This window comes from Candoia aspera, chromosome 2 (assembly GCF_035149785.1).
Source record: "Candoia aspera isolate rCanAsp1 chromosome 2, rCanAsp1.hap2, whole genome shotgun sequence".
In the NCBI taxonomy this organism is placed as follows: domain Eukaryota; kingdom Metazoa; phylum Chordata; class Lepidosauria; order Squamata; family Boidae; genus Candoia; species Candoia aspera.
Window position 1 is genome coordinate 49,877,850 of NC_086154.1, and position 19,838 is coordinate 49,897,687.

General features: G+C 37.0%; 1 protein-coding gene across 1 annotated transcript in view; it reads right to left on the minus strand.

Moving 5' to 3' along the window:
• Positions 1–19,838, minus strand: part of LOC134489977 (voltage-dependent L-type calcium channel subunit alpha-1D) — a 160,956-nt gene that overhangs the window by 96,403 nt on the left and 44,715 nt on the right. Inside the window, exons 5-10 of the mRNA XM_063292853.1 lie at positions 16,679–16,763; positions 15,735–15,761; positions 9,524–9,684; positions 7,742–7,967; positions 7,392–7,599; positions 3,748–3,868 (exon numbers count right to left, since the gene is read on the minus strand). Of these exons, the coding sequence (XP_063148923.1) occupies positions 3,748–3,868; positions 7,392–7,599; positions 7,742–7,967; positions 9,524–9,684; positions 15,735–15,761; positions 16,679–16,763 (828 nt within the window). The remainder of the gene's footprint in view (positions 1–3,747; positions 3,869–7,391; positions 7,600–7,741; positions 7,968–9,523; positions 9,685–15,734; positions 15,762–16,678; positions 16,764–19,838) is intronic.

A 19,838-nucleotide genomic window follows, 5' to 3' on the forward strand; every position in this document is an offset into this window, starting at 1 on the left:
CAATTATTACTGACCATTTCTCTCCCAAAAGACAAAATTCCTATCTAAAAATATTTAGACTACACTTGAATCTTCTATTTCTTTTTCATTGATAAAGTGCCACAAGATTTCCCCAGTAATTTGGGGGGACTTCAATGCTAGAACAAGTTCAAATACAACTGCATTGGAAAGTAAGTGTCCTGTTTCATTATGACTTAAAGATGGAAGAGCTTTCCTGCATAGAAGTTCTAAAGACCAACACTTAAATTTTGCTGGGTTCTGTCTAGCACAATGACAGTATAAACTAGATCTGTAGAGTTCTTGGTGCTCTCTGAGCCTTGTTGTTTTCTTGCAGACATTTCATTGCCGACTAGGCAACATCTTCAGTGCCATCAACTAGATCATATAATCTTAAATGGCCCCTTTCCTGGGGATAGTTCTGGGAATTCACATTTGTTAACTCTCATGGTTCAAGTGTAGTTGATTATTGTTTGACTTGAAGAATGTTACACACACACACACACACACACACGCATATATATATTGTTCAGAGTTTGAAAGTTGGACTTAGGACAGAGTGATAATCTTCCCTTAATCCTCTCTTTAATATTACCCCATGAACTACTGTTTTTAAGTTCTATCGACTGGTCTTACTTTTATGGCTAAAACTTGAGAATTTCCCAATAGATAGAAGGCTACTTTTTAAATTAAGGCTCTACATAGTGATAATATTCTTCAGTTTTGATGTGATAGGGTAGTGTCAGCCCTACAAGGTAGACCAGACCAAGAAAGAGATGCCATATAGACCTAAAACTACTTTTATTATGATTGTCTACAGTAACAGAATTTTGCAATGTGCTTCTCTTCCTCCCACTTTTATACATCATATGAATTAGGAAGGTGCCTGTCTGTGGCATTTTCATAACCCTCCCCCCTTGTCTGGGCTTAAGCAATCTTTATCTACTTGTTGCCTTGGTAAGGGATCTTCTCTCTCTCATCATCCTCTTTACTCTCTATAGATAGATAAACTTACTAAAAATATTTTTCTGAACAATTTGGAAAACTTCATAATTGAAGTTGAAGGACATTTTCCTAAATTTCAAGATGGGAAGGTGAGCGTTTTATTATATGATGATGCAGCCATACTTTTGCAGCCTATGAATTAAATTCTCAAAGTATTCGGACATTAACTCTCTGAAAATTAATTACATTAAATCAAAAGTATTGGTTTTTGAGAGGAGTTATTATGTTATCATGGCATTTAGATTAACACAAGTTGGGTCAAGCTAAATAATTTACATATTTGGGAATGGTATTCTACCATTCTCTTCCATGGTTCAGCAATTCTTAGACTCTTCCATTCCGAGGGAAACCAACAACCCTCAACAGTAATCCAAGTTTACAAAGCTAAAACAGTGACTCAATTTTTATATGGGTTACCAATCTGGGTTAATGAATTAAAGATAATTCTCATTTCTCACAAGCTTAATTCCTACATGCTCTGATTCATGTCCCAAGTGGTGTTCCCAAACAGTCTTGATACTGGAAACAGGTTTATATACTCTTTCAATTTTAGTTTGGTTAGCCATTATTAAATTATGGTTAAAACTCCATATTTTTAGATATCTGGTGACATGCATCAGTGCCTAGACAACTTTGTTAGCAGGCAAGATATGATAAATAGGTTATGATTTTACAAGGTTACTGAGTTTAAATTATTTGTCAACGATCACTCAAATTGAACAGCAGCTCTTAGACATCACCCACCAGATTTTGCAAGTGACAGCTAAAGCATCTTCCTCCTCAGAATATTTGGGAATGAGATATGAGAAAGCATTTTGTGTTACACTAAAAATCTTTCAGTATTTAAATATAGATGGGCTTTGGCACGGCCAGGTGAAATGCATTCTCCTCCCAGGAGTTATAGGAAGATGTAAGGGAATCAGCCTCTCCAAAAGAGTGTGTCTTTGAAAGAACCGTGATATAGAGTCAGTGGAATGTATGCTCTTCTATTGCAGCTTTTATCTCAGTCTGCATAACAGCCCGATTATTCCTATTTTAATGTATTTTCCTGGATATTCAAATCAATTTTACGTTAAATATCTTCTCTGTGATCAAATTCCTAAGATAACTTTGGCAACAGCAAAGTTTTTAACTGGTATTATTAGGATAAAGAAGTAAACTGATGTTAATTCATGTAAGGACATCAAGGATTATGATTAAGCAAGTTATATAATCTTGATTTTAAAATAATATTGTATTTTGTTATGGTCTGTAGACTGTTTAAATAAACTGACTGACTGAACCCATATACTTCTACCATGACCACAAGCGTTGATTATAATTTTATCCATAAATAAATCCAACAATCGTCATGTATCCTTGTCTTAGCTCCCACTCAAGCTTGAACCATTTGCTAAGCATTCTGTTCATTCTTCCACATTGCATGCTTCTTCAGCTTTTATTGTATTCAATAGCCAACTTTCAATTCCAGTTCAAAAATTCCATAATTCAAGCCAATTCAAGTACTTTCTCTATATTAACAAAGGTATAATAAACTTTTTTTTCACATTCATACTCATATATTGATACATACTTGTGTTCATGTTTTGGTGATGTTTAAAAAATAAATGATACATTCATGAAACTTAATTAGATTTAGTGTGAAGAGTGATTTTGCTGGGAAAATATAACCTTTTCTGATTCTCACTCTTTAACTACTGAATTTCATTTCCTCTCAGTTGTGCCATTGAAATGAGTACCATTACTGTGTACAAAGGAACACTGTGAGTAGCATTCTACACTTTAGGAACAAAAGGGAAAAAGAGGTGATTTTCTCTCATTTTTGAATCCAAAGCATAGCTGATGATCTCAGGCTGATGGTGAGTGACTTTCCTATAACCATTTCTCCATTAAGAAAAACAATGGAAAAAGAGCTCCTTTCCTTTTTTTTAGAAGTAAAATGGTATGTCAACTGGCCTACAAGGCAGAGTGGTAAATCTGTCTGTCTATCATCTCCTAATAACATGCTTATTTAGGCCTGAGTAATTGCCACTATATGATGGAATGTGAGGGTGACCTTGGAAGACGGGGAGAAGAGATGCTGCCTAGGGAACGACCAGATAAAATCAGATAAAAGAGGAAGGAGCCCACAACAGAGTAACGGCCAGAGAACGAAACTTAGGAAGGACCCACCCTGGCTCTTCAGGCGGTAAATAGGGAGGGCGGGAAGTTTGTACTTTCAGACTTGGTAGATTCTGTTAATGTCATGTTTCCTGTCCGGTTTACCTGGGAGGATTGATGCACTATGTAGTCAAAGCAGCAATATTCATGCCCTTCTTTCAAACTGCAGAAAAAAACTATGAAATGTGAACAGTGGGAGGAGCTCAATTAGGAGTAGGCATGCTCAGTGGCTATAGGATACGATGTGTTTCTTCTTCCAGGATCTGCAACTCACATGAAGGGAAATTACTGTGTATTGTAAAAAAAACAGCTGTCGGGCAATCTGGAACATAACACATTTTTTTAAAGTTTCCACTTTAATCCCATACTCCTTCTTCTAAATCTTGCTCTATAGTTAAGTACTTTAATCAGGATTTGAATTATAAATGACTGATAAGAAGACAAGAATGTATCTACATATTGAATTGAGAATGGAGGATAAGGAGACTTATCTGGAGGTAGAACATGGAATAAATATATTCATGTCCTTTCATGACCCTTCTGTGACTTGGAAGGATTGATGCAGTTCTTAAAATGAAAGGATACAATTACCACAGATGAAGAGGATGATGAAGTATATACAGACTATCATTCCTGATGACGATGGGCCTCCATATGCCATAATGCCATCATACATAACAGCATTCCAGTCTTCACCTGTTAGAATCTAAAAAGTGAGTTCCTTATTACTGAATTAGTACAGATCATTAAAACAAATAATTAAAAAACCTAAATAATTGCATTTTAATTAATTTATAAGATTGATGACATTCTTTATTCTTGAATGAATTATTTTATGCTCCTGTAAACTAAGGCATACCTTTGTTTGAATTCCTTTAAATGCCCCAGAATACTCCAAGAAAAATGACTTGTTAATGGAGGTAAATATTTCAAATGATTTATCTCAGATTATTATTGATAGCAATAGATAAACATCCCACCGAATTTATAGAGAACAGGTGTTAAAATGACTGTCACTCCAAGATTGTTATATATTCTTACATATATATACTTGCTATATATTGCTATATATTCTGACTCTCATATGAGAATTTCAATATTCCACCATTGGTCTTAAATTTTGACTTCTTTAAGTGATTTATCTCGAAAACCACTATGAAATAATTACAAAACTATTATTTGACCCAGTTGATATCCTGACTGGGATTTGGGTCCTGTTTTGCTTATAAATTGGTTGTCTTTTTTTTCTTTATTAAAGACTGAAAAACATATCATGTGCGATGTTGGAAAGAAAAACTAATTTCACTCATAGTTTTCATCAGAAGTTGACACTATGGCTTATCTTTAACTTAAAATGTGTATTGTTTTTACTCTGTGGAAAAACAGAGAGAGAGAAAGAGAGAGAGAGACAAAGACAGAGACACACTATGAGATAATCCCAACCTGAAAACTGCTGGTAAAGCTCAACTTATTGTTAATTAGTCTTTTATGTCCTATAAAAAGTATTTGATTGCTTAAAACTTCTGAATTAATTTAAAACCTTTTTTGACTTTATAATTTGGGCCCAATGCCTTAGCAATATGTGAAATTCTTAAATGATTATTATTTATAAACTCAGGTATCCTAGAAAGGGAGGTTTAATTTACTAAATTTTACTGAATCAAAGCTCTTTTTGGCATAGCTTTCTCTATATATTGTGGTAAAAAACTTTTTTTAAAAAATGTGGACATTTTTATAACATTGTATTTCCTATCAAGATGAGTGATAGGAAAATCCAGCAGCAACATTTATATATATATATATTCACTTGCATGTTCAAATGGGATGCATCGGCCTGGCATTTTTAACATTTATTTAGTGCAGCCTTTTCCAAATCTGGTGCCATCCAGACATGGGGAGCTTCAACTCATATAACTCCTAATCTACATTTTGAAAGAGCAAAGTAAATAGTTATAGAAATTGATCCAAAGTAAATCCAACCTAAAGTAGAAACCCAACATAACAAATCTTAAGCCCTTAAAACTCCCTGCGTAAATTATCTCAGCAATTTTTACAGCAAGTCTGGAAGCTGAGTTTATTTTGCTAACAGGTGTTCCATAACACTAAACCTATTAAGCCAGGAATGAGTAATGTGATATCTGTAGGACCTAGCCACAACCAGAACCCCAAGAGGCATTCCCAGATCACCTCTCCCCACGTTTTTTTTTTTTTTAAAGAAAGGTATTTGTGGTGAGATTTTGAAATGTTGAAAGATTTTGTCATTTTCTTTGTGTAAGATCACTCAAGATCACTCAAAGCCAACCTGGGCCAAGAGACCTACTGTGGTGGGTTAAGAGTATTGAACTAGGACCAGAAAGACCCACATTCAACTATACTCTCTGTCATGGAAGCTTACTAGATCATTTTGGGCCAGTCCCAGCCTCAATGTAGCCTACCCCACAGAGTTGCTGTGGAAAAAATGGTGGAGGGAGTGCTATGTGTATTGCATGGAAGAAAGCAGATATATAAAAGGGGGCCTTTGCGCAGCTCTGGCTGGTATGCCAATTATGACACAAACTTGACCAGAACGCCTTGGCAACATTTATACCCTGATCACCACCTGATTAGATTACTGTAAAGTGCTCTACACGTGGCTACTTTCGGAGACAACCTGGAAGCTGTCACTAATACACAGTGCCAAAGCAAGACTGCTAAGGAGGGTATCCTGCCAGTCTGGAATAATACCTATTTTGAAATTAGTGCATTGGTTACCAGTAGGCTTCTGGGACCAATTAAGAATATTGATCATTACCTTTAAAGGTTTTCACTGTGTAGCACTGTATTAGGCAATGCCTTGCCAAAGTCATATTGAACTATGGCTGATTTTAATTATTGTTTCTTCCAAGCAAGTCAGCTAATTAAACTGAAGTTTGGAGTTATCTTGCTCCAGCAACAAGACTAAAAATTGTGTATCTGGCAAAATACAATGAAGTTTCTAGTCCTCTCACTGTGAATTGCTGAAGTGTGAGAGCCTCAGTTTATCATTACATCCCAAAGCAATTGCTCTTGGCAAGCAATTTGCCTTTTAAACTTGGATTAAAATAATTGCACATTAAACTGATTATGTGCCATCAAATCGTTTTCAACTCCTAGTGACCACATAAATCGATTTTCTCTAAGATGATCCATCCCTAATTTGTTCTTTCAGGTCTCCCAACAGTGCACTCATCGCCCCTGTAACTGAGTTCATTAAATAAAACTGTGGATGTGCTCATTAAACGGAGCGCATTAAATACCTTTGTATAATATTTCTAATAAGTAGCCTACAAAATGAGTTCAGAATCCTGAATTCTAAAACACTGATCCTTCAAGACTTTTTAGGAAAATTAACACAATGTTGTTTTCAAATGTTCAGATTAGATTCAGTGTGCTAATTTTTACTTGTTTTCTCCAATAATTCATAGCATTTATTTTTCTCCCCTTTATGGCTTGCTTTGTCTGTGGAAGCTCAAGCAATAAATAGGGGGGTTTCCACTAATTTTATCTATGCAGTGACAATCCTTTGAGGTAGGTTAGGCTAAGAATCACCGGCCCGAAGTCACCCAGTGAACTTCATGGGACTTAAACTCTCCTCAGTCCAAGTCCAAGTCCTTATTTACAATACTACACAGGCTCTCAATGAAGAATACTAATGTATATATGAATTTAGGGGAGAAAACAAGAAGTGAGTGGACTTACACTCATATAGTGGGACATTGTAAGCAAAAATGGACAGCCCTAGATTTTACTCAAAGCAAAAAATAAAGTAGCCCTGTTGTATATGGAAAAAATGAACCTTTGACCTCAAGCTCTGGATCATAAATAGGGATGACTTACCAAGATACAGATTTAAAATGTGCAGAATATAAACCGTTGCAAAAAGCAATTAACCATAACAGAAGAATTGCACAATCAATAACTTTTTTGTTAGCTGTATTTGAATGAACAAAGACAACTTAATATTAATGATGTTAACATAAAAAGCTATGCTGCATAGAGAGATTGAATACGTGATATGAACAAATGGTACAAAATGATGCAAACATCACCAAAGATTGACTTTTAATGAGCAGAATGCTATTTAACGTAAACAGAAGGAATAATCCTTGTGATAAGTGATTTTTATTTTTATTTTAGGAGACAGGATTACTTAGACAATGTTGTTGTTCACAGATTTAAAAAAATGTTTTATAGTGGGTGAATAAAGTTACCTGGAATACAGTTAAAAGGGCTTGTGGGAAATTATCGAAGGTGCTCCGTTTTGTTTGAGTTTCATCAAAATTAAATTTGCCTCCAAACAGCTGCATTCCAAGCAATGAGAAGATTATGATGAAGAGGAAAAGCAGAAGCAACAGTGAAGCAATGGACTTCATTGAGTTTAACAAGGATGCTACCAAGTTGCTCAGGGATGTCCAGTGCCTACAAATTAAAATGGGGGTGTTAACAGAAAAAAAAAAACCGTAAAAGAACAGTGCATGATGAAATATTACGAAAGAGAAGCGGGTCATACAAGGGTCAGTAAAACTCAGCACCAAGTAAGGTAAGAACAAGTTTCTCTTACCTGGTTACTTTAAAAATACGGAGGAGACGAACACAGCGGAACACTGAAATTCCGAGGGGGGACATAATTTCCAGCTCCACCAGGATGGTTTCAACAATGCCGCCACAGACCACAAAGCAGTCAAAACGATTAAAAAGGGACACGAAGTAAGACTGCAGTCCAAGACTGTACATTTTCACTAACATTTCGCAGGTGAATAAAGCCAGAAGGACTTTGTTTGCAATATCTGGGGGGAAAAATATTCAAGGAATTAAGTTGATCAGTGAGGTTCAGGTTCAGTTTCATGTCTCGTATCAAAAATGAGCAGTGACTTTGTTTCTATTTTCTCATTAGACAAAAATCCCAAATTAAGATGATGTAGCCTACACCAACCAACACATATAGAGGCATTCTGGCCATTATATTGTAAAGTTAATTTTCTTCTTACAGTGTATTGAACATTAACCTTCAATATGCACATCATTTTAAAAATCAAAAGGTTAGACACCAGTATGTACAAAGCTTGTTATTATCTCCTACAGTTAGAGTCTGTTGGGGCACCAACCATCTAAATATAGCCAAAGACAGAACAGGCAACTCGTAAAGAAGAACGCTGCAAGTTAAATGGAACTCTTCCTTATAAACCAGAACCTAACCCATAAATATGAGAAAGTATCTCTCCTGTTACAAACTCTGACTCAGCACAAATACTGTACTAGACCCAAAGAAATCTTTTTGGCACTCATAAGAGATGGCATCCATTAGACCAGGGGTTGGCAAGCTATGGCCTGTGGGCCACCCTGCTTGTTTTTGTTCAGCCTGCAAGCTGAGAATGGATGGGCAGCAGATCGCCAGGCCTGAGCCTCAGCAGAGCTCATGGGGCAAAGGGCATAGGTGTGGCTGGGGTGCCCTGGGTGGTGGCAGCAGCCTATCAGCAGCCTCCTTGCTGGCAGCCAGCACCGTCCAATGGCTGCTGCACTCCTTGGCCTGCAGTCTGCCAGCCATGCCCACAGAGGCAGAGAAGAGGGATGGGGGGGGGGGGGAGATCTGGCCCTTTACAGAAAAAAATTTGCCTACTCCTGCATTAGATTGATTAAATTGATACTAATCTACAATAAGTGCTCAGTAGAACTTGGCTATGTTCTGCTATGGAAGTGAGCAACCTACAGCCTATATGTAGATTTTTGCAAACCCCCCTCCCTGCAACCCAAAAGGGCCTCCAAACTTGTGCTGATGAAATTTGGCCAAACCCCCCCCCCCCCCACAGAATTGTTATAGAGTAACTTTCTCAGGATTTCAGTGAAAAGCAGGCTTAGTACACATTATTAATATTAAAAATGATGGCTGTCCTACCACCTCTGGAGGAGGCCATCACTGCCATGCCCCCTTTGGCTTTTGGCTTCCCACCACAAAAGAATGCACATCTCTTCATTACTACTAATACATGTTTGTTCATTATTATTATTATTATATTTATATCCCACGTTTATTTTTTTACAACTCAAGATGGCTCTCACCCCCTATTTTCCCACAACAACAACCCTGTGAGGTGGGTTAGGCCAAGATAGAGTGTCTGGCCCAAAGTTACCCAGGTGGTTTTCATGCCTAAAACTAGAACTCATGGTCTCCCAGTTTCCAGTCCAGCACCTTACCCACTAAGCCAAACTGGCTCATGCCATCTCACTGGTTTTTATCATAACATTTTCAAAGCTTGAACAACAGAGACTGAGTGCAAGATATAGAAAAAGAAAACTACAAGTGTTTTCCATTAATTATGATAAGAAACAAAATATCTCATTTTACCTTGTATTTGTGTTAGCCAGTCAGGCTGATTATAATGCTCAGACGAGATAGTTAATGTGTTTAGGAAGACCAGTACAATGACTAACCAATAAAAGGAAACAGATTTTACAGCAGCTCTGCATCGTCTTCGATTGAAACGGTTCCATCGACGCCAGCGTCGGCTAAAATGACAGTATTATAATACAGAAGCATTACAATACAGAATAAAATTAGAAAAATGAGTCCTGACTTAAATCCACTATTTTGGGGCTTTCAAGACACCTACTCTGATGCCCCGTAGCCATAACTAGGATGATGGAAATGGAAGGCTTGTGAGTGGGAAGGATCAGCAAGTTCTTAAAACATGTCGAGACTGGGATTTGGCTGGATTTCTACAGCTATATAGGTAGTATGTCTACGCAAAGCATTTAAAAGGGTACTTTGCAAAGCATACTGGCAGGAATCCTCTTCTTTAAATGTTAAAGCTGCAGCAGCAGCAGCAAGTGAAAGGGTTACCCAAAAGCTGCAAAGACTGATCCTGGCTGTCTGTGCACTCATGTGGATGTCAGCCACTTCACTTGGCTGGTGGTCCCAGAAAAAGCGCTGTCCATGCATGCCTGTGGACACACAGGTAACTAGTGACAATCTTTGAGGGAGCTGTACAAGTCTTCTTGGGGACATGGCTGCTTTGATGCCTTGAGGACAATGCTTTGCTTCTGACAAGATGCTTTAAGTGCCCCCTTTGAATGTTAGGCAGGGATCTAGTGAGCAAACTTTAAATTTTCTGATCTTACATTGCTTATAGACAGAACTAAGTTGTGAACTGACTCCAAAAATGAATGGATAGCTAATGCAGATTATAACCTTTTTGCAGTTGACATGTCCTATCTAATACAAAATCTGGCAGTTTCATTCAGGAAATGTCTAAACTGCCTTCAAAGATAATTTACATAAAGCTTAATGAGTACCCAGCTTGCTGGGGATGATGATGACTGGGGAAGGCAATGGCAAACCACCCCGCTATAGTCTGCCAAGAAAACGTCATGAAAGCAGCATCCCCCCAAAGGGTCAGATATGACTTGGTGCTTGCACAGGGGACCTTTCACCTTTCACCTTTCTTTTACTGAAATAATCCATGAGCAAATGTTGAGCAATTCACATAGGGCAGATTTTGTACTCCTAGATTGTGACAACTCCATAAGATGTTGGGAGAAGAGGGAACATTTTTTAAAATACATCTTTCCCACGTCCTCAACAGGAAATACTGTCATCTGCAGGTTTGGGATCCTCCACAAGTCATAGTAGGGATGGATTCCACAATCACACAGAGATGTTTTTGGACAGGAGTCAACACTGTGTTTGTGTGTGCATAAATGTGTTGGCATTTATTTTTTTCTCCTAAAAATTATGCAAATGAGAATGAATTTTAAATTAGTTTGGTTACATATATGACCTGATCCAGGTCTAGTTTTACGAAGGAAGAAATGCCAAACTGACACTGTCAAATGATATAAACTTTTCATACTGTTTTCTTACAGATTTTACCTGCTCCTCTGACATTTTAACTCCCTAGAGCATAGTTTTTTAAAAATGAAGTTTTATAAAATTTTCAATGTATAAACATTTGTTTTGTAATCGTCTACATTGACACAAGACAGCCAGTCCAGACACTGTGAGGCCTGGGTAGCAGCAGTAAGGTTGATTATCAACCTTTATATTAATTTCACTTATTTATAGCATTTTATATCAATTTTCAATTAAAAAATATCAAAGTGATTTGCAATAATTATAATAAATGCAATATGACATAGAATAAACACAGGAAATAAGTAATGTAACCAATATTTTTTTTTAAAAAAAAGCATTCAGGCAGCTGATGAAATCAAGGGAAATCTATGTTTTTAAATTTCTGGCAAAAGCCCCCCCAGGAGAGGCCCACCTAATCTCCATTCTACCAAGTGGTTGTTGCTGTAGAGAGTGACCCCACCTCATGCCAGCAAAAGTGGTACTGTGACCATGAAGACCAATGTAGAATTACCGTAGGCTGAACCTTAGATGGGATTTCTTTCTCTTTAGGAGCAGCCATTTCCAATGTGCAAACACACTTTTTGTTACATGAATATTTGTAGATTTGGGGAGCAGAAAATGGCTCAAATCATCAGAAAAACTGCCTGTATCAATATAATGGTTACCTCTGGCCACGTGAGTAGCCCAGTACTGTAAGCAGAGCTAAAGATAGGCTTAATGTTCAGACAATTCCACCTCAACAGAGTGAATATGGGCTTTAACATGCTTTACTATGATAAGGATTCCCTACAGCATACATATTCCAAGTTAAATAAGTAACGGCTCAAAGAGCTAAACATAACAACGTAAGAGACTGTTGTCCTAGCTCAGCTACAGTTTACTAAGCAATCAGGTTTACCTAAAAGGGGATTAAATTGTTCACACCAATCAGGAAACCAGAATATTGGTGATAGAAAGATTTGTGAATGGATCTCCTCCCTAAGGACCTGGAAGCAGAAGAGATTAAGTTGGAATAGCAGGAATAGATTCCTTTAGCTTCCATAATATTAAAAAGAAAGCAGCTATGACAGTTGCACTAAGGTGTGAAGGAAATTAAACCTGGCTTTGGGAATGGAGAAGGAATGTGTGATCCGTTATGGGGACTTTCAGAAAAGATTACTCAGTCCTGAGAAAGAGGAAAGCATGAGAAAGAAACTCAAACTGGCCCCACCTTGAAGATGGGGCAGAGATAAACTCTAAGAGGCTTTCAAGGTTCAACAATAAAGAGCATTCATGGAATCCCTGCCGTGCTCTTCCTAGAGCCAGCCTACCTCAAAGAACTGACAGAAGGCCACTGACTTGGAAAGCAAGATGGCTAATCCTCTCTTGTAGGGCAGCCGCATCTTCAGCAATTGGGATGAGAGGAAAAACAAATGATGAATCACAGAAGGAACAGTCGACTGCTGGGCCACCCAACATTTTTGCACAAATTGTACAAACAGCAAGGTGGAAAATGTCTCCATTTTCTGCTACCTTATCCAAACATAAAGGATCTCTTTCTCTCTGGAAGAATACTTGCTTTAAATTGTGTGGGAATCACTCTTGGTGCAAAACAAAAACACCCCCATTATGTACTAATGCTGTAAGTGAAATAAACAGGTATAAAAGCAACAGCTTAGGCAAATCAAGCACATGAAGTACTGTGACCGTGAACAAAACCATGGAGGGCCTTGGATTAAGCACGATACTCAGAAATCAGTCAAGGTTGAAAGTCCGCAGGGAACTGATCAAATTTCAGACTGAGCATCGGATATATGGAGAGATCTGTTGCTTACATCCAGAAAATAATACATCTTGTGACTGTATTCAGGGGCAAACAACTTTGTGGTCTTCAGATAGTTAGGATGACAAGTCTCATAATCACAGGCCACTGACCATACTGGCTGGGGCTAGTAAGAGCTGTAGTCAAAAATATCAGAAGGATACTTGGTTGGCTACTTGAAATATCTCTGCCTCAACTGAAGGTGAAATCTCACCAATGTAGCTTTAGCCATAGTTTAACCACTTCTGTTATCAATGTATTCATTTGAGTCCGGGGAAGAAAATAACAATTTCTATCAGGACAAACCCAAAGCCCAGTTAAAGTAATATTGACAGTTTGAATTTTAAGATCAAGTTTTAAAGATTAAGATGAATAGAGTAATAAATGCATTAGAATATAAAACAGAAGCAGTAAAAAAAAAAGCTAGAGATAATTTTGGAAAGCTTTCACAAAAGAACTATATGTAAGTAAGCGTATATTGTATGCATGTTCGTGTGTTAGAAATGATTACTAGTGCTTGCTTTAGCATTTTCAGGTTTTAATGTGAATAAAGACAAAGTTAAGAAATAAAGCAAGAAGTATTGTGAATATGACTTTTTTTGTGTGTTTGTAAAAATTTGCCCAAAGAAAAGGACAAAATAACTTTACTAACAAAGTCACCATTAAAGCATGAAACAATACTTGAATGCATTTTTTTTAAAAAAATCAAAAATATTTGGCTCATGTTTTTGACATGTTATTGCAAAGCTGCCTCTTTGCAATGAAGTATAAAATGTTTGTTTTGCATAAAGCACAGCAGAATTAAATCCACTTATCAACTGCCACACAGAAAAGTCCTCATAAAACATTATTTTCAATTTAAATTGTTTTCTATATAAGTTGAGAGAAAAGGCTGAAGTCTGAAACATGTCAAAACGTTCAGCAGGTTGTCTTTTGGCTGAAAATAAAAAATGAAGATGTCCAGCAAGGCTTTCATTCAAGGGCTTTTGATGAAGAATATTTAAAAACATACCCATTCCTATTAAAACACAAGAGATAAAAATCTGCACGTTAGGTTTCTATGTGCCTACAGAGATTAGATCCTTATTTCTGGTAAGAAGAATCGCTGTTCATCAAGATTTTGAAACCAACTTCCAAATTATATTTGGAAACAATGGCAGAAAAACTGCAAGCCAGGGATTGAAAGGAAACATAATACAGGGCATCAAGAGAGGAACAGCAGTTAAAATCAGGAAATGACACTACATTTAAAAATCTGTCATCATTGTCAGTTTTTATTATCAAGGATGATTGGTTGATACTCCAATATAATTTTTTGTCACATAAATATGAAGATACGTTCTGCAAGGATTTTATTACTTTTTTCCTCGTAACATAATGCCAAGGCAAGATAGCAGAGTTCACTCAACTTTTAGTACTTCTAGATAAATCAAAGTTTTCTTTCCATATCCTAACCCCTCTCCTTTCTCTTTGTCAACAGATGAACCAGCAGACTGTTTCAGCATTTGTAGGTTGCCAGTTTGAGAGAGAAAATGTTTTGGAAAGGAAATTCCCTGCCCATGAAACTAATGAGGATATATTAAATTTTGCACTACTGCAAGCCCCTTGTTTTTTTATCTATCCTTTTGAATATAAGCAATGGAACATTCTGATATAAACAACTCTTTGGAAATACCCTAAAGGAAAGGTAGTGGAATTAAGCGATCCTTAAGATTATCCACTAAGCAGCCAAGGACTGAAGTCACAGTAAGATAAAAAAAGATAAAACAGGCTAAAAAAAACCCACTACAGTCATCATATCAAATTCTTCAGCAAATATATCTAAACTAAAAAACAGGCTTTCATAGATCAGGAATTCCAGAGACAATCAGAATTTCCTTCTCCAAACCAGTGTGTTTATTTTCTGAAAGTCTCCATTTTTATATAGAATGCTTTTATGAACAATGTATAGTTTTGTAAGCTAATCAGTAAGAGTTCTTGCTCTTTAAGATGTATAATACACATACTAGTCATCTGCCATCCCAAAACTGAAAGAAACACAGAACAGCAGCATTTGAGTGAGAAGACATATACTGTCTTCTACCATTGCCATTGTCAATGAAATAACCAGAACAGCACTTTCAAATTAGGGCTTATGTTGGCATCTTAAGAGGATATTGTTAATCACTTATGCAATTAGGGCATGGAGCTGAGGTCTCCAGTTCCTGTCCCCTCTGGATACTACCCCAGATGTATAATATCAGTTGATACTTGTTCTTAGTGGCCTTTTTCTGCCTTGTTGCCCAGAGGAAATCCTCATTATCTGTTGAACGATGGCTTTGATCAGAGCTACACCTTAAATGCAATCTGATGTAACAATAAACTGCTGGTGCTCTTTTTTTTCATGAAAAGCAAACTGACAAGAACAAGCAGAGAAACAGAAGATGTATAATCCTTTTCCTGCATGCCAATTCCTCTGCAAATTGCTCTGCTACCTCTCTTCTTTGTGGCTTTTTTCCCCTGAGGAATTTCAAATGCACAGATGTCTTCACAAAGTCATATTTTCAGTCATGTGATGAGCAAGACTGGGAAAATTAATTTGGAGTAGAAAATCAGTGAGCAAGAAAACAATTAATTACTCTCCTTCATTCAATCCTTTTTTTTCCCAGAAAAGAAGGCTGTGTGCACTAGTTATTTTGTAGTTCTGTCTTTCTTGAAAAAGAAACAAGCACATTCTATAGCTATTTGAACAAAACAATGGTAAAGTAACTGTTGTTAAAAACAGTAGAATGTGATGAAGCATATATTCCTTCTATATTTACTAACACAATCTTAAAAATCAGTCATATTCACCCATAATATACATAGATAATCAGCTCAGAATTATGATATATAGCAGGAAAGTGAGAGGGAAACAATACTGACCTGAACTTGGATTTTGAGATAATTTGACTAAAAGAAAAGGAAAACACACTTTAAGGAAAATATAAAACAAGAATGTACACATCTCACTTCACCTTGAAACCTGTACTGGAATTATTTAAATGTTGGATGTCTGCTAGATATGGATATATTCAACCAACATAAACTGTAGAACAGTGAGCTGTTTTTACTAAACCAACATCATAATTAACCATGTTTTACATGCAAAGCAGTTAACCCCTTTTTGAAATAATGAAGGCACATTTTCCTTGAAGCTCTTACCCAAAAGTCTAGAAACAGATTTTAATCAAACAATTGGGATAAATAATAATGTCATAATTCTAATCCAGCACTCCTTCAAAAAAAAAAAATGGAAACAGATTTTCTTCTTCATAATAAGCCTACAAGATAGGCCAGGAAAGAGTATTTTACCAACACTGTCCAATGGATTGGAGAGTTGAGTGGGGATTTTGAATGGGGATTTTAACATGAACTTCCAAAGTTTACATCTGGCAAACTTGCCAACCTACCATAGCTGCAGAGTTGTAATGTACTTATTAAGAGCTTATTACAAGCATGGATCTAGACTAGGTCTAAACAACAGGTGCCAATTCATGGTAATAATGTTCATATTTCTGTGCAATTTCAATCAGCTAGCACTCCCTACAAATTGTTATATATAAATTAAATAGTATACAAATGCTAGCCTTCAAAAACTCCAGTCTGATATATGGTATGATATACTTAACCCCCTTTTTAAAAAGTCTGTGTTTCAGAGAATTCTTTCTCAGAATTTGCAATGAATAAAGCAAAGCCATTATTAATGTAATTGGCTATGTTAAGACTTACAATCAATACCAGCGAACCTTTGGTTTGAAAACTTGGTCTAGTCCATTGCTCATTGATTGTTGGGCTAAAAGCTTTCAAGAGTTCCATCATATACTCACCACAAATTTCCACAGCATGTGGTCTCTCCTTCACCACCCACATTTTCAGTATTCACTGACTCTGTCTCGCTTGCTTGCATGCTTGCTGTTGTGAAATAATGAAAATATAATTAGATTTATCATTGAAAAGTAACAGGAAAGTATCTCAGATGTTTCTCAAATATTAATTTTTGTTAGAAATGAACAGTGGGAAAAGAAAACAAAAGAAATAAACAATTTACAATACGTCTACTTTCAATCACTCCTATAATGATCTGTAGTTGAACCAACACAAAGAATAAATGGGTCTCACCTAAAAAGTACAAATAGACTTCAGTTAAGGCAAAGATTGTAGTGCATGAACAGAAAAGCACAAGTATACCACAGAATTTGATTATCCTAGGCACAATCAATAGTGCAAAATTATTCTTCTGCAAGGCACAATGAAGCTATTTACATTTTTCTTTAAATTGACATTTTCCTTTATGGTTAGATTGATATGATGGTAGCTACGGGACTCCAAATATTATCGCAACTTCTTACTGAAGTCCTCTCAGTGACTTAATTCTGAACGGTCACTGTTCTGAGTTATAAAGATGTTAATCCTGCCTCTGACCTCAGCTCACACTGCATTCTTTCTCTCCATCCTAGCAACATGGGACCAATGACACTTGTCTGCCCTATAGACCTGATGCCCTTCCACAAGTATAAGCTCCAATTACCAGATCTAATCCATGGATGGAGGGGCCATGGCGTATGATCTGGATCACTACCCCTATCCTGTATATATTGGCTGTACCTACTTTAAGATTGTATGGGCTGACAGAGGCAAAAATATTTTCTATTGGTAACACAAATATGACTAATACTACTCTTGAAAGTCAACTCATAATTATTATGGGTGCACATGTCAATTCAGATGAAAGGATTATCTAGCATCCAGAATATAAATGCACTTTCTTGTCTGTCTATAAAGATAGGCTGTCATCTAAAGCAGAGCAAGCAGTAAATTAACTTTTAAATTGCAGCACAAAGTGCCAGTTGCATTTCTGCTTTTTATGCCTTAGCAAGTTTTGCCAGGGACAATTCTGATAGCTTTTATTATCTTGGTCCTTGTTTTAAGTAAACCATTTCCTCAGATGTCAATGTCTCTGTAAGATTTGCCCTTGTGGATATTTTGAAGAACAGCTAGATTAAAAATGCATTGTTCATTGTTTGGCCCAAGCTGAAAAATTTATGAATCCCTAAATTGAAGGCTGCCAGCCAGCTACACATAGTGATCTGCCAAGCTTAGGACTCCTCCCCTTTTTGAGTTCCAAACAGAATAGCAAGGTCAGGAGATTACTGAAATTCCCATGGGACGTATTATACAACCAGAGAGGCCGCAATGTGTCCAGGCATGTTCAACATTATACATGTGGATCAAAATCTTACAGTGTTAGGATTAACTCTGCAGGAATATGATTCTGGCTTATATGTGGACCCATGAGACTCGGAGGTGAAAGCTCAGTGTTCCATACCACCCCCACATGCCCCTTTCCTTTACTTCTGTTCCTTGGTCCTTTTCCTGTTGCCATTGTTATCTGAAAGACTACCATAACCATAACCACACATGAAGAATTAATGAGAAGGAGCTTGTGCAGGAACACTGACAAAAGAGTGGAGGCTGAGAAAACTGGAGGAAACCTCTACATCTCAAAATCAACTGGGGAGGATATAATCCAAGTGTAATCTAGCCCTCTGAAGACTCTGTGAACACTTCAAACAAGTTATCTTCCGTTCCTAATTAATTCTGGAGGCTACATACTCCTCCTTCATTAAAGCAAGCATCGACCCAGAGTAACCTCCCAATTTACTCTTGCAATGAATTTATCTTCACATCTGTTATGTGGAACAATACAATAAGTTTTTCACAAGGTTCAGGACTAGTGAAGAATGATGCTAAGAGGGGCAAGAAAGAAATTATCATCCAGAAAGGCCCTTGAATTTAATTGCAAGGGAAATCATCTGTACATCGCATATGTAGATTTCTCTGGTTGCTAGAGCTGCTAGACGTTGATGCTTTCTCAAGAAATTACTCCATTATAAGTGTCCTTTGATTTATCTGATTTCCCTTTATTCTGGAATGGGTACGTACCTCTTATGTTCATAGACACAGAAGGGCTTCATAAGCTTGGCTCATTCCTGAATGTTACCATGTATTTTTTAAAAAGAGTTAAGTTTATCTAGTTATTTAATTTGTAGAAATACAGGAGAAACATTCTGTATTTCCTCAGCTACTCAGTCATTGGCGAACCTGGTCTTCTTTTGAGTATTCTGGCCCAGGGTCCAAAGATCTGGAGATAACTGATAGGTATTTGGCAATAAATATTATAAAATAAGCACCTTTTTGCTTTTCCCCAAGCAAATATTCTATCTGAGGGACTAGAAGACAAAGAGTTGGGAAGAAGCAATATCATGATGGGAGGGTGGGAAGGAAAAGCCTACCCTTTCTGTACTTCAGAGTGTGTTTCACTGATATTTATGTTAGCTAATAATTCCTTTGAACTAGCTAATGAGGGTTTCTTTTCTTGTAGGACTCAGTCTTTTTTCTACTTTAAATGTAGCATAAATTTATCTTCAGAGGGACCAGTCCCTTCTACCTTTACAGGGCTTGCAAATTATCCTTGTTTAGATTTATATGCTGGCTTTTACTCTATGTGTTCAAAGCATTGTGCTTAATACTGTCTCCTCCAAGTTTACCCCAAAATAAGGAAACCTAGGCAGAGAGATAAGGCACCCAATGAGTTTCATGTTTGAATTGGGATGTGAATCTGAGTCTTTCTGGCTAAAGTTCAGGACTGCAACTACCACATCATGGTGACTTTCAGCAGTTGTCCTAACTTTTCACACAGGATGAATGTGGAGGTAGGCAGTAAGAGAATCCTGGAAGTTGAGCATCCCGCCTTAGGCATGGAAGCCAGCTGGGTGACCTTGGGCCAGTCACTCTCAGCCCAACTCACCTCACAGGGTGGTTGTTGTGGGGAAAATAGGAGGAGGAAGGAGTATTAGATATGTTCGCCGCCTTGAGTTATTTATAAAAATAATAAAGACAGGGTAGTAAGTAAGTAAGTAAATAAATAAATAAATCTCAGAGAAAAAAAGAAACAAAGCAATTGCATCAACTGCTGCCTGGCTATTT